The sequence below is a fragment of the Pelodiscus sinensis genome, chromosome 21 (genome assembly GCF_052426305.1).
Source record: "Pelodiscus sinensis isolate ZL-2025 chromosome 21, ASM5242630v1, whole genome shotgun sequence".
NCBI classification, from domain to species: Eukaryota; Metazoa; Chordata; order Testudines; family Trionychidae; genus Pelodiscus; species Pelodiscus sinensis.
In genome coordinates, this window is record NC_143072.1 from 11349284 (window position 1) to 11364978 (window position 15695).

The 15695-nt window shown below is 46.7% G+C and overlaps 1 protein-coding gene across 3 annotated transcripts in view; it reads left to right on the forward strand.

Moving 5' to 3' along the window:
* CWF19L1 (CWF19 like cell cycle control factor 1) overlaps positions 1-15695 on the forward strand; it is a 93501-nt gene that overhangs the window by 22925 nt on the left and 54881 nt on the right. For all 3 annotated transcript variants that reach the window (XM_006119604.4, XM_006119605.4, XM_075905000.2), the window contains exon 6: positions 9281-9399. In XM_006119604.4, coding sequence (XP_006119666.1) covers positions 9281-9399 — 119 coding nt within the window. The remainder of the gene's footprint in view (positions 1-9280; positions 9400-15695) is intronic.

Consider the following 15695-nt stretch of genomic DNA (forward strand, 5'->3'; position numbering starts at 1 on the left):
CATCCCAGCACCACAGATCTGAGTTTCCTTGAGCAGTGGTCATCGGACCACACATGCGCGGCCCACGTCTCACAATGTTTATGCTCTTTGGACACCAGTTCCTTCTTCACCGCCCATGGTCGCAGAGCGTGCCATCTCTCCTCAGACAAATCATGTCAGGAGTAGAATTGATATTTGGTTAGTCTTTGTAGTTACAGTTACAGTTCTTATAGTTCTAGTTATTATAGTTCATTTTTATTAGTTTTAAAAAAAAACTCTCCCTGTTTTAAGAAGTGTGCCACAAGCCGTGACGCCATGCCAGCTTTGGACGCCATGCCAAGTGTATCAAGTGCCTCAGTGAGGCTCATGTACCTCAAAAATGTGTCCACTGTGCCAAGTTGACGGTCAGGGCACGTAAGGACAGGGAGATGAGATTAACAATATTTTTATTCAACAGTGCGTTTCAGCCACTGGAGCATTCTCCTACAGTTTCCACTCTGTGGTCTCCTAGGGTGGAGAAAAGAAAGGCCATTTTGCCATAGTCAGCACCAGCTCAGTCTTTATCGACAACATTGGCACCTTAATCATAGAACCATAGAGCCGGAAGAGACATCAGAAGGTCATCAAGTCCAGCCCCCTGCCCTAGGCAGGACCAATCCCAACTAAATCAACCCAGCCAGGGCTTTGTCAAGCTGAGACTAAAAAATCTCTAGGGATGGAGACTCCACTACTTCCCTAAGTAACCCATTCCAGTGCTTCACCACTCTCCTAGTGAAATAGTTTTTCCTAATATCCAACCTGGACCTCTCCCACCTCAACTTGAGACCATTGTTCCTTATTCTGCCATCCGTCACTACTGAGAACAGCCTTTCTCTAGCCTCTTTGGAACCTCCCTTCAGGAAGTTGAAGGCTGCTATCAAATCCTTCTGCTTCAGAAATGTCAGCAAACGTACCGATGACCTCAACACCGTCGACCTTGGCACCGTCCACACACATGCCAACCAGCGCAGCACATACAGTGGACTTGGATCTTCGGCACCATATGCCTTGTCCAGCTCTTTGATGCCAAAGAAAGCACTCCACAAATCCACCTTAGTGAGATCAACGAGTCCAGAACTACTTACGTTCTCACCGGCACCATCTTCTGCACTACTTTCTCCATATTCTCCTTGATTAACAATGGATGACATGGGTCGCATCCCATGTTAATAAGCTAGGCACCATGAGCCTAGGTACTGTTTATCACTGTCCCCTTATACAAGATACCTACCTCACTCTCCTCCTCCTTCTTCAAGAGCATTACCATGCTCACCTGGTTCCCACACCTACCAACGCATCATCAGATGTACTGCAGGAGTAGCATTTCATCTTGGCACGTTTCACCGGTGTGAATTTACCACAGACGACACAGTCCAACATACTACAAGTATTATTCTTGGCATGATTCAACTAATCATCGCTATCATCACTCTAAATATGGCTATCCTTGCTGTCACAGTCACCCTACTTCTCATGCTCCCTGTTTCCCTGCAGCCTTTACGTACTCAGGCAGTAGCAGTGTCTCCACCTAACACTCCCTCTACAGCTCATCAGTCAGAACCGGAGGAAGGTCAACTCTCCGAGGTAGAAGAACACCCACCAGATGTATCACTGACTGATCAGTCGTCATCATCCCCTGATGAGGTGGTCATACCTGATGACCAGTCTCCTCCTGACAACATGAGGCAGTTTCAGGAGCTTTTCAGAAGGGTGGCTGCATCTCAGGACATTCCATTAACTGAGGTACCTGAGAAACAGCACAGGCTCCTCAAAAATCTCCAGCCTTCACAACGGGGAGATGGCAGATATGGCAGACTTCAGCTTCAGCACCTCCAACTAACAGAAGAGCTGACAAAACATATTTTGTTCCTCCAAAGGGAGCTGATTTGTTATTTTCCCACCCTCAACCAAATTCTTTAGTTGTTGACACTGCTCAACACAGAACCAAATTGCCACAATACAAAAAAATAAACATGAAAAACAGAACTTTATTCTTTGGCCACCTTACTCTTGAGTATAGCAAACTCTTGAGTATAGTGCTGCTTTCTAATCACAACTTTGATAACTTCATGAAGTTGACTTCTCTCTTAGAACCCCTGCCAGTCTCCAAAAGATACCTATTAAAATCCATGTTCAGGAGGGCTATGCCTCCTCCAGAACAGCGCTCCAAATAGCACTTGACATTGCTGACACAGCAGCCAGAGCTATTGTGACATCAGTAGTTATAAGGAGAACCTCCTGGTTACAATCTGCGGGGGTCTCTTGTGAGCTACAGTCGAAAGTGGAAGATCCTCCTTTCGACAAGCAAAAATTATTTGCTGAAAAGACGGATGACGTGCTGCATTCCAGCAAAGACTCTAGAACAACATTGCACACACTTGGGATGTATACTTCCCCATTCCGTCATAAATAATACACTCCATATCAAAAGCAGCAGGAGTTCTCCTATTCCAGGTACCAACAATGCACTTTTGATTAATCAAGGAGCAAGCAACGCCCACAGAGGAGACGTCTACAGGACGCTTGTAATACCAGCAACCAGGCGAACAAGCAGCAGGTGTCACCTGTTGGTCGAGGGTCTGCAAAATCTCCCCATCTCACACGAACATCATATCGTTCCCTGGCCTTCCACCACCGTCGGAGGCCTTTTCATCATCACTGGGCTGCCATCATATCAGACTGTTGGATCCTTGAAATAATATCATGGTACATCATCCCCTTTACCTCGCTTCCTACCACCTCCCCACCCTTCTTCAGGGACCCCTTTCATGAAGACCTATTAGAACAGGAGGCACACTGACTACTCAGCCTAGGAGCAGTGGAGATAGTACCAGAGGACTTCAGAGGCGAGGGGTTCTACTCCCATTACTTTCTCACACCAAAAAAGATGGAAGGATGGCGGCCTATTTTGGATCTCTGCAAGTTGAATCCTTGTCTTGGAAAGCAATGATTCAAAATGGTTACCCTAGCTTCAATAATCTCAGCATTAGAGAAGGAAGACTGGTTTGCAGCCCTCGACCTGCAGGATGCCTATTTTCACATAACTATTCACCCCCGCGTACGGACGATTCCTACATTTCGTGGTGGGCACAGATCACTTTCAATACCAAGTACTACCATTCGTCCTTTCATTGGCACCCAGAGTGTTTTCAAAGATGTTGGCCTTTATTGTGGCCTACCTTCACAGACAACCCTTGATTATTTTTCCGTATCTCGACTGTTGCTTAGTAAAAGACCCATCAGAAGTGGAGACACAGCGAATGGTGGAATAACCAGGCAAACATTTGATCTCTTGGGTCTTATACTTAATGCATGAGAGTCAACACTACAGCCTACATGAATTCTAGAATTCATAGGTGCCAAGCTAGTTTCCGTAACTGCAAGAGCATACCTCCCTATGCAAAGATTCCAAGCAATCCAAGAATTGGTTACTACTGTTACTCTCAGCCCTATAGTTCCCATACTCACCTGTCTCCAACTTATGGGTCATATTGCTGCTACAACCTATGTGGTCAACCACACTCGTTTACATCTTCAATGTCTTCAGCACTGGCTTGTGATGGTATAATCCCATTACAAGAGACAAGTGCACAAACTGGTCTCCCCTGTAGCTCACATCTTAAAGTGGACCAATCCCTGCAATCTTCTAGCGGGGTGTACCATTTCATTGAAACCAACCATCTGTATATATAACTACCGACGTGTCCATCGGATGAGGAGCCCACATGAGTGCCATAAGGACGATGGACCACATGAGACTACTTTATATATCAATTTATTAGAACGATGCATGCAAGCATTTTGTTACATACATTCGAGGCAAAAAGGTCAGAATATTGACCCACAACATATCAACGATGTACTACGTAAATTGTCAGGGAGGTGCCCTTTCTCATGCTTTATGCACAGAGGCAGTCTGATTATGGAACTGGTGCATATGAAACAAAATTACCCTCGTCACTTCATATTTACCAGGAGTAAAGAATGTAACAGCAGACTACTTCAGCAGACACTTTGCCCCAGACCATGAATGGGAGCTGCACCCTCGGGTCCTCCAATCCATCTTCCAACAATGGGGTCCACTGGAAATTGACCTATTCGCTTCCTACATAGAATCATAGAAGGGACCTCGAGAGGTCATCGAGTCCAGCCCCCCGCCCTCAAGGCAGGATCAAGCTCCGTCTACACCATCCCTGACAGATGTCTATCTAACCTATTCTTAAATATCTCCAGAGAGGGAGATTCCACCACCTCCCTTGGCAATTTATTCCAATATTTGACCACCCTGACAGTTAGGAATTTTTTCCTAATGTCCAATCTAAACCTCCCCTGCTGCACTTTAAGCCCATTACTCCTTGTCCTGTCCTCAGAAACCAAGAGGAACAAATTTTCGCCTTCCTCCTTGTGACGCCCTTTTAGATATTTGAAAACCGCTATCATGTCCCCCCTTAATCTTCTTTTTTCCAAACTAAACAAGCCCATGTTTAGAGAACATGACCTATGAAGCCAGGCTTCATGAACTAGCAGGATTTAGAACCGTTAACAACAACTCTCTGACTACGGTTATCCAGCCAATTATGCACCCACCTTATTGTGGCCCTATCTAAGTTATATTTGCCTAGTTTATCAATAAGAATATCATGCGAGACCGTATCAAATGCCTTACTAAAGTCTAGGTATATGACATCCACCGCTTCTCCCTTATCCACAAGGCTCGTTATCTTATCAAAGAAAGCTATCAGATTAGTTTGGCATGACTTGTTCTTCACAAACCCATGCTGGCTATTCCCTATCACTTTATTACCTTCCAAGTGTTTGCATATGATTTCCTTAATTACCTGCTCCATTATCTTCCCTGGGACAGACGTTAAACTGACCGGTCTGTAGTTTCCTGGGTTGTTCTTATTCCCCTTTTTATAGATGGGCACAATATTTGCCCTTTTCCAGTCTTCTGGAATCTCCCCTGTCTGCCATGATTTTTCAAAGATCATAGCTAAAGGCTCAGATACCTCCTCTATCAGCTCCTTGAGTATCCTGGGATGCATTTCATCAGGACCTGGTGACTTGCTGACATCTAACTTTCCTAAGTGATTTTTAACTTGTTCTTTGTGTATCCTATCTTCTAAACTTACCCTCTCTCTGCTTGTATTCACTACGTTAGGCACACCTCCAGACTTCTCGGTGAAGACCGAAACAAAGAAGTCATTGAGCATCTCCGCCATTTCCAAGTTCCCTGTTACTGCTTCTCCCTCCTCACTAAGCAGTGGGCCTACCCTGTCCTTGGTCTTCCTCTTGCTTTTAATGTATTTATAAAAGGTCTTCTTGTTTCCCTTTATGCCTGTAGCTAGTTTGATCTTATTTTGTGCCTTTGCCTTTCTAATCTTGCCCCTGCATTCCCGTGTTGCTTGCCTATATTCATCCTTTGTTAGTTGTCCTAGTTTCCATTTTTTATGAGACTCCTTTTTTATTTTGAGATCGTGCAAGATCTCCTTGTTAAGCCAAGCTGGTCTTTTGCCATATTTTCTATCTTTCCTACACAGCGGAATTGTTTGCTTTGGGGCCCTTAACAACGTCCCTTTGAAATACTTCCAACTCTCCTCAGTTGTTTTTCCCTTCAGTCTTGCTTCCCATGGGACCTTACCTACAAGTTCTCTGAGCTTATCAAAATCTGCCTTCCTGAAATCCATTACCTCAATTGTGCTGGTCTCCCTTCTACCTTTCCTTAAGATCATGAACTCTATTATTTCGTGATCACTGTCCCCTATACTGTCTTCCACTTTCAAGTTCTCAACTAGTTCCTCCCTATTTGTTAAAACCAAATCCAGAACAGCTTCTCCTCTTGTAGCTTTTTCAACCTTCTGAAACAGAAAGTTGTCTCCAATGCAGTCCAGAAACTTATTGGATAGCCTGTGCCTCGCTGTGTTAGTTTCCCAACATATGTCTGGATAGTTGAAGTCCCCCATCACCACTAAATCTTGGGCTTTGGATAGTTTTGTTAATTGTTTAAAAAAGGCCTCATCCACCTCTTCCACCTGGCTAGGTGGCCTGTAGTAGACTCCTAGCATGATATCACCCTCGTTTTTTACCCCTTTTAGCTTAACCCAGAGACTCTCTACACAGCTATCTCCTACGTTCATCTCCACTTCAGTCCAAGTGTGTACATTTTTAATATACAAGGCAACCCCTCGTCCCTTTTTTCCCTGTCTGTCCTTCCTGAGCAAGCCGTACCCTTCCATACCAATATTCCAATCATGCGTTCCATCCCACCAGGTTTCTGTAATACCAATGATATCATACATAAACAAGAAGTATTGCCATTACTGTTCCCGAGCAGGCTTCGGACCTGGGTCTCTAGGAGATGCCTTTCTTCTCAGTTCGAAGAGCCCCCTTTAAATGCGTTTCCCCCATCCCGCTCATTCACAAGGTGTTGGAGAAGATCGCCAGAGACAGAGTGACAGTTATTCTCATAGTACCATTTTGGGCATGACAGATATGGTTTCCTTGTCTGTATCTGATTTCTCCTCAGCCTCCCTACCGCCTTCCAATTCACCTCGATCTTCTAACTCAGAACAGAGGAACCTGACTCTACCTGCAGCCACATCTTCTCTGCCTAACAGCATGGTTTATTGTTTGTTCCACCAGGAAGAACTACAGTGCTCTGACCAAGTAAAACAGGTACTTTTGCACAGCAGAAAACAATCTACCCAAACCACTTACCTTCAAAAGTGGCATAGGTTCCTCTCTTGGTGCTCTAGCAAGTATTTAGACCCCCCAGCACAGCACCATTACGTACAGTTTTGGACTACATACTGTCACTCAAGGATGCTGGATTAACCTTCTCCTCTTTAAAGGCACATCTTATCAGTGATCACTGCCTTTCTCTGACCAGTTGAGTGGTGGTCAATTTTTGCTCACCCTATCACAAAGAGATTTATAAAGGGTCTTTCCAACCTATACCCACCATGCAGGCTACCACCGCCATCATGGAACTTAGAAATGGTCCTGGACACAATTACCCGTGCACCTTTTGAAACTCTAGCTACTTGACCACTGTCTATGATGACACTAAAGGTATTTTTTCTGATGACAATCACTTCTGCCCGCAAAGTCAGTGAGTTAGCAGCCTTGATGGCCTAAGCCACGTTCAACGATGAAGAATGTAATATCTAATTTATTGGATGTACGTAAAGCTCTTGCATTCTATATAGATAGGATCCGATCTTTCTGCAAGTCGAATCGTTTGCTTATTTCTACAGTGGACTGCAATAAGGGATATCCGCTATCGTCAAAACACATCTCCAAACTCATAGTCTCCTGCATTACATAATGTTATATTTTAAGGAATAAACTACTACCTCAAACACCTAGAGCACATCAGTAAGAGCGGTGGTGACTTCTCCTGCTTTTCTCCATGGGGTTCCCCTCAAGGACATCTGCAGAGTGGCTACATGATCAACCAATGACACTTCTATGTAGAAGCATGCAATCTTGCAGGCTCAAGCAAAAGACATTATCGCGGCCTCCACGGTCCTATCGACTGCTGTCAAACCATAAATCTGAGGCCCACCTACCTCTTACACTGACGACTGCTATACATTCATCTACAGTGGAGCACCCATGGGGATACCACTCGAAGAAGAAGAGGAAGTTACTCACCTTGTGCAGTAACAACAGTTCTTCAAGATGTGTGTCCCTGTGGGTGCTCCACTACCTGCCCTTTTCCCCATATCAGATTCTTTCCTTAATATCTTCCAGATACTGGGGTGGGCTCGAGGAACTGGTGGGAGCCGGACTACACGGGAGATCAAAAGAGCGCAAACAGCGTGAGACGCATGCCGTGCATGCATGATCCGGCTGACCACTGCTCAAGAAAACTGATCTGCAGCACCAGGACAACCCAACACCTACAGTGGAGCATCTCTAGGGACACATCTCGAAGAACCATTGTTACTGTACCAAGATGAGTAACTTCCTCTTCCTTTTAACATCCCTAATGCAGATTCCGTGAAGGATTAAGCAGTTTCTTCCCAGATGATTTCTTAATGAATAACTTTCTGCATCAAGACTGAATATGAAATAACTTCATCTGTGCCTCCCTCTTCCCCGTCCCTCTCTTCCCCCATGAGGGCACAAGCAATGTCCATACCATTCTTCAGTGACATTTCCATTTTAGACATATTTTAGGGCTGCCAAGTGGTTGATGCATACATTTGTGAACCCTTCCAGGTAGACGTAGGCTTTGGTAGACTCCTCTTACAGTCTTTTTTTAGATAGATTTCAAGCCCCTTCTCCTGGGAGGGGCACTGCTTGTGAGTTACCTAAGTGGAATACCCATCCACATCTACTTAAGAAGAAATGGTTACTTACTGTAAATGTATTTGTTTGAGATGTGATGCAGTTGTCTATTCTATGACCTATCCTCTATCTCCTCTGCATTAGTCTCAATTCTGGGCATTTAGTGCAAAGGAATTGTGGAAGTGTCACAGTGGCACCACCTCATGTAGCTTGGGGAGGGGGTACATCCATGAGGCACATATGTCAACCCTCTATTAGTACTACTAGGCAAATTTCTCTTGCTCCAGCACACTTGGCATGCACACACACAAGTGGAATACCTGTAAGCATCACATCTAGAAGAACTGCAATTAAAGTAAGTAACAGTTTATTTTTGGCAATAAAATGAGCAGGCACAACTCTGGATATACATGGCTCACTCCTGATGCACTGACTGACTTCAGTGGAAATAGGATCAAGTCCCTGATTAATTAAAAAGATGCCATTTTTATAGTCACGTTTCAGAAAAGAGCTAGATTTGAATGCAGTGTTTCTCAACTTTTTGGTGCTGGCCATCCCCTTTGGAATCAAAAAATTGTGAACCTGCCCCACTGGAAAAAAATGCAAACCCCTACCTGAAGATTAGAATTGGGCTTGTACCCTGAATGGTGCAGGCTGAAACCGAAGCCTGAATACTAGAACCTAAACCCTTGTGCTGATGGGACCAGGGCTGAAACATTGAAATTAGCTTTTCAGAGTCCCAGGCAACTGTCCTGCTTCCTACCCTCTAACATCAGCCCTACTTGCAACCATCCTAAAACTCCTCTCTTCCCTTCCTCACCACCACCGTGGCTCACAAATCCCTAGTTTGAGAAACACTGCTGTCATAGCCATCAAAACAAACTGTAAAATACACAGAACACAGAAACTGTGCTGAACCATTTTTCTCTGTATTGCAAACCCACAGGGTTTTATTTGTATTTTATAGGGACAAGTGGATACTAAGAGATGTGGCTCCGTGTTAATATCTCATTTAGCTACAAGTCTGAAGCCAAGATATCACTTTGCTGCATTGGAGAAGATCTATTATGAAAGACTTCCTTATAGGTATGTAGGACCTTGTGAATCTACTCTTATTTTATAAGAAAGTTTGGTTTTCTAGTGCACATGGGAAGGAATTCTAAAATTATAATTTTCTAAAGCCACTAACCACTTTATCATTTTAGCATTTATTCTCATATACACCCCAACTTCATTTTAAGCATGTTTTGTGGCCATAAACCTTATCTATACTAGGAAGTTAACCCACTACTGATAATAGACGTCAACACTGCATCACCATGAACTAATATTGTAATGGCTGCTGTGGATTTCAGAAAACACATTTTCTCACCAAGAGGTCATGGCAGCATTATCATAGAACCATAGAGCCGGAAGAGACCTCAGAAGGTCATCAAGTCCAGCCCCCTGCCCAAGGCAGGACCAATCCCAACTAAATCAACCCAGCCAGGGTTTTGTCAAGCCGAGACTAAAAAATCTCTAGGGTTAGAGACTCCGCTACTTACCGAGGTAACTCATTCCAGTGCTTCACCACTCTCCTAGTGAAATAGTTTTTTCTAATATCCAACCTGGACCTCTCCCACCTCAACTTGAGACCATTGTTCCTTGTTCTGCCATCCGTCACTATTGAGAACAGCCTTTCTCCAGCCTCTTTGGAACCTCCCGTCAGTAAGTTGAAGGCTGATATCAAATCCCCTCTCACTGTTGGCTTCTGCAGAGTAAACAGACCCAACTCCCTCAGCCTCTCCTCGTAGATCATATGCTCCAGCCCCCTAATCATTTTGGTTGCCCGTCGCTGGACCCTCTCCAATGCGTCCACATCCTTTTTGTAGTGGGGGACCCAGAGCTGGACACGACACTCCAGATGTGGCCTCACAAGAGCCGAATAAAGGGGAATAATCACATCTCTGTAGTTCGAACTAGGAGGGTAATGTAGGCATACCGCACTTGCAAATGAAGCCCAGGATTTGAATTTCCCGGGCTTCATTTGCATAAGCGGGGCGCCGCCATTTTTAAAACCCCGCTGTTTCGAACCCCGTGCAGCACGGCTACCCGGGGCACGAACTAGGTAGTTCGAACTAGGCTTCCTAGTTCGAACTACCGTTACTCCTCGTGTATTAGTTTTCTTTCTTGTATTAGTTTTATACCTCTGCTACCCATTAATTTCATTTGGTGTCCTCTAGTTCTTCTGTTTAGGGAACTAATAAATAACTTTTCTTTATTCGCTCTCTCCACACCCCAGCAGACCAGGGAGATGCGGGTGGCGGGACCGCCTGCGTCCTCCATGGCTTTGCTCCCAGTCTCCCTGGTCTGCAGGGAGACGGGGAGCAAAGCCTTGGAGCACGCCCGCAGCGGGACAGCCCGGACGTGCCCGGGCTGTTCCACTGCGGGCGCGCTCCAAGGCTTTGCTCCCGGTCTCCCTGGTCTGCTGGGGGGGGCATCTGGGCGTCCCGCCGCTCCAGTCCTCCGGGGCGAGAAAAGCCCCGTTCGTAACTGTGGATCCGACGTAACTCAGGGACTGCCTGTAATAGGCACGTGGAAACTTGATGGAATGAGGACAATCAATGTGACACAGTCATACCAGGGTACAAAATATATAGGAAGGACAGAACTGGTCATACTGGTAGGGGAGTGGCACTATACGTGAAAGAAAATGTAGAATCAAATGAAGTAAAAATCTTAATTGAGCCGAAAAGTTCCATAGAATCTCTATGGATAGTAATTCCATGCTCCAATAATAAGAATATAGCTGTAGGGATATATTATCGATTATTAGATAATCAGGACAGTGATAGTGACTATGAAATGCCAAGGGAGATTAGAGAGGCTATCAAATTTAAAAACTTGATGATAGTGTGGGGGATTTCAACTATCCCCATATTGAGTAGGTACACGTCACCTCAGGACGGGATGCAGAGATAAAATTTCTTGATACATTAAATGACTGCTTCATGGAACAACTGGTTCTGGAACCCACAACGGGAGAGGATATTCTTGATTTAGTCCTAAGTGGAGCGCAGAATCTGGCTCAAGAGGTAAATATAACTGGACTGCTTGGAAATGGTGACCATAATGTAATAAAATTTAACATTCCTGTGGTGCGAAAAACACCTCAGCAGCCCAGCACTGTGGCATTTAATTTCAGGAAGGGGAACTACACAAAAATGAGAAAGTTAAACAGAAATTAAAAGGTACAGTGACAAAAGTAAAATCTGTGCAAGATGCATGGAAACTTTTCAAAGACACCATAATAGAGGCCCAGCTTAAATGTATACCTGTGACAGGGTGTACGAACCCTGCACTGGCAGTGGAGGGATTAACCAGGCTTGCTGGGCTGAGAAGGCCCCTCCCCTGAGGCCCTTCTGGGCATGCTCCAGCTGCATGATCAGTTTAAAGGCCAGTGGACCAACTCAGTCAGGGTTGACCACTGAAAGGGAAGGAGTTCCTGCCAGAGTCCAGGAGCAACTGCCCCCATGGAACCAGCCAGAGCTGCCGCCGGAGCCGCTGCCACACCAGCCGGAGCCGCTGCCTCACGAGCCGCTGCAGCCCTTGCTGCTGCGCCAACCACGGGCCACAGCCGTGGCACCTATAGCTACTGCTGCGCCAACTACAGCAGCTGTACCAGCCGCCACTGCCATGCCAACCACAGCCGCCAACACCACAGCATTTGCCAGCCCAGGTGGGGATGGGGCCAGCCAGCGGACGGGGGTAGGAAGCATCCCAGGGCAGAGAGCAAGAGGTATCCCAGGGAACTCGGCATGCTTCGGGAGCAACTCCCTGCCAAGCCAGTGGTGGGAATCACCCACCGCTGATAAGGCCTTGGGCTGGGGCCCAGTGGAGAGGGAGGGCCCCCTTACTCCCCTACCCTTGCACCCCAGACATGGGGCATTATAGACTCTGCCACTGGACCATATTCACCCCAGACGGGGGGGCATTATAGACTCAGCTGCTGGGCCATATTCACCCCAGACAGGAGGCATTATAGACTCGGCTGCTAGGCCATATTTACCCAAGCCCAGGGGGCATTATAGACTCAGCCGTTGGGACATATTTACCTCCAGACAAGGGGCAGTATAGACTTGGCCACTGGGCCAGATTTATCCTCCAGCGTGACCACTGTGACACCGTTGGAGAACGTGGGCAAGAGTGACAATCCCTCCCCTGCCATAACAGGAATGTAGAGTTCTTTTGTTTCAGTGCCGGGGAGGGAGAGAGGGCCCCTGCCAGGCACGGCGGAGTGCCACGATGGATCCCAGTAAGGTGTTAGAATGGCTGGCGGACCACCAGCAGAAGCATGTGGCACAAAAACAGCAATTACAAAACCAGTTGATTCAGCAATTGGCAAATCAGCAGCAGCTGCAGGCCACCCATTGACAGGAGCAGTGGCAGCAGCAGCTTCTGAGGGAGTTATCTACCCATCAGCAAGCCCAGCAAGTGCAGTGGATGAAACAAATCACCACACTTTGGAAGGTGGCCCCTCCTCCTGCTCACAGTACGACAGGAGCAGATACCGGCGGAGGGGTGACCGAGTTACCTATATGGCGTAGCAAGATGGGACCTCACGATGATCCTGAGGGTTTCCTGGTGACATTTGAGTGGGTGGCCACCACAGCCGGATGGACCCCTGACCATTGGGCCACGCTGCTGGCGCCCTATCTGACCGGGCCAGCTCAGATGGCTTACCAGACCCTGGACTCCTGTGAGGCACTATAGTACCTCTGAGTGAAAGCTGCCATATTAGACCAGCCTGGGGTGAATCCAGAGACCTATCACTGGCAGTTGCAGCAGGAGCAGTATGCACTGGGAGCCAGGCCCTGGGCCGTGGCTCAACAAATCCACGACCATTGCTGGTGGTGGCTGGAACCTGAACAGCGAACGACAGCCCAGGTAGCCGAGGTGGTAGCCCTGGAGCAGTTTGTGCAGATCATGCTCCCCGGAGGGAAGGAGTGGAACTGAGAGCACAATCGGTCCTGGCTACAGCGGGGCCGTGCAAACTGACAGCCGCACCGCCGACAGTGGGCACATCGGCACTGGCAGTGGGAATAGCTGTAATGCCCGCGGCACCAGCAGCAGGAACATCTGTGATGCCGGCAGCATCGGCGCTGCCAGCACTGGTAACTTCAAAGCATCAGGGGAGCTTGCCGGCACCAGAGCAAGCCTCCTCAGCACCTCATGACCTGGCACCGCTGCAGGCTAACATCACGACGGCACTGGGAGAAGCCTGTGAACAGGCAATTGTGCAATTGGGGCTCAATTCTCCGGCTCCAACTTTTTCACCGGGGCCACCCCCCTTCCTGACAGCACATCATCATCATTACAATAGGGCAGGCAGCCCAGTCTCTTCTGATGACTATTCCTGCTACACAGAGCCAAGATATAGAGAGAGGAGGCTCTCTCTCTTAGTCCTCATCTCCAAGGCATTCATTACATTACTCATGATCGCCCATCCGGTCACCAAGACTGCATTACTATACAAGACATAGCAGCGTGTTCTCTTCCAGGCATTCATCACCTGCATGCTCAGAGCAGTACCATGGTCATTACCACAGGGGATACTACAACCCTATTCATCATGACCGGACCCCCCAATGCTACAAGAGACACACACGCTGCTGTTCATCTACCAATTCTCACTTACCAGTACCTCAACGCACTCAATCGTCACCTCCTCCTCTGAAGAGCCCAACGATTCAGTTGGAACACTCTGAGCCTGAGGAGGGTCAGTTGTCTGACCCACAGGATCCTCAGCAGGGTCCTTCACCAACAGATCACTCATCATCTTCTCTAGATGAGGCAGTGATCCCAGCTGATGTCTCCTCATCAGATGACCTGAAACAGTTTCAGGATCTGTTCAAGCATGTTGCAGATAGTCAGGAGGTGCAGTTAGAGGATATTTGTATGAAACAACACCGCCTCTTAAAAAATCTACACCCAAAGCATCGCAATAGAATCGCACTTCCCATTGATGAGGCAATCATAGAGGTCACAGAAGAAATTTGGCAGACTCTAGCATCCCTTCCTCCAGCATCCAACGAATAAAAAAGCGGATTAAAGTATTTTGTCCCTTCGAAGGGTTTGGACTTTCTCTCTAACCACCCACAACCTAATTCATTGGTGGTTGATGCGGTGCAACATAGATCAAAGGTGCCACAGTATAGAAATAACATTCCAGAAAAAGATAATAAAAAGCTAGATATCTTTGGAAGGAAAGTGTATTCATCAGCTACGTTACTAATACGTATTGCCAACTATTCCGCTCACCTTTCCAACCACAACTTTGACAATTATTCAGAATTGGCAGCCCTTCTACAACATCTCCCTCACTCAAAAAGACCGCTACTCAAATCCATAGTACAAGGGTACGCCGCATGCACAGCTGCATTGGAGAGCGCCATGGATGTGGCAGACACTGCTGCAAGAGCCACTGCAACAGGTGTGGCAATGAGAAGATCTTCATGGTTGTCACCTGCAGCAGTCCCCAAGAAACTCCAGAATAAGGTTGAGGACTTGCCCTTTGACAAGCACAAACTTTTCACTAACAAAACAGATGAGGTTCTGCACTCAGGGAAGGATTCCTGAACTATGCTTCGCACACTAGGGATGTGTACACTCCCCTTCAGATGAAGGCATTATTATATGATTTCTCCTTCCATAAGCAGCAACCTCATACCCAGGAGCATCAATGAGTCTATCAGCGTCCTCAGCACAGATGACAGCAGCCAAACCGTACCTCAAATCAGACGTCTACGAAACAGCAAATTTGAAGGTGTAGTCGAGGATGCGAACAAAACTCCCGCCTCACTTCTTTTCCAACATCGTTTAAGACCCTATTACCATCGTTGGTCCACTATCACCACAGACAAATTGTAGCTTCTGGTCTTACCATTCCTTTCATTTCACCCCACCCATTCTGTCCCTTTTCAAGGACCCATCTCATGAGGATCAGTTGAAACAAGAGGTCCATCATCTACTCAACATTGGAGCAATAGCGAGAGTGTCCAGGGAAAAGGGTTCTAGTCTCGATATTTCCTTACTCCAAAGAAGAACGGAGTATGGAGACCTATATTGGACCTACGAAACCTAAATTGATACCTCTGGAAACAACGCCTCAAAATGGCCACCCTAGCTGCAATTTTACCAGCTCTGAATGAGGGAGATTGGTTCGCAGTCCTCGACTTACAGGCTGCTTATTTCTGTATCGCAATACGTTGACGCACTTGTGCATACTTACCAGCAGAACGCTTCTCCCTCCCCTCCATTTTTTTCCCCTTGTGCCCCCTCCTCCCCCATCCCTTCTTCCCTTATTTATTCTTGGATCCGGACTTCCAAAACTCCTGTCATCT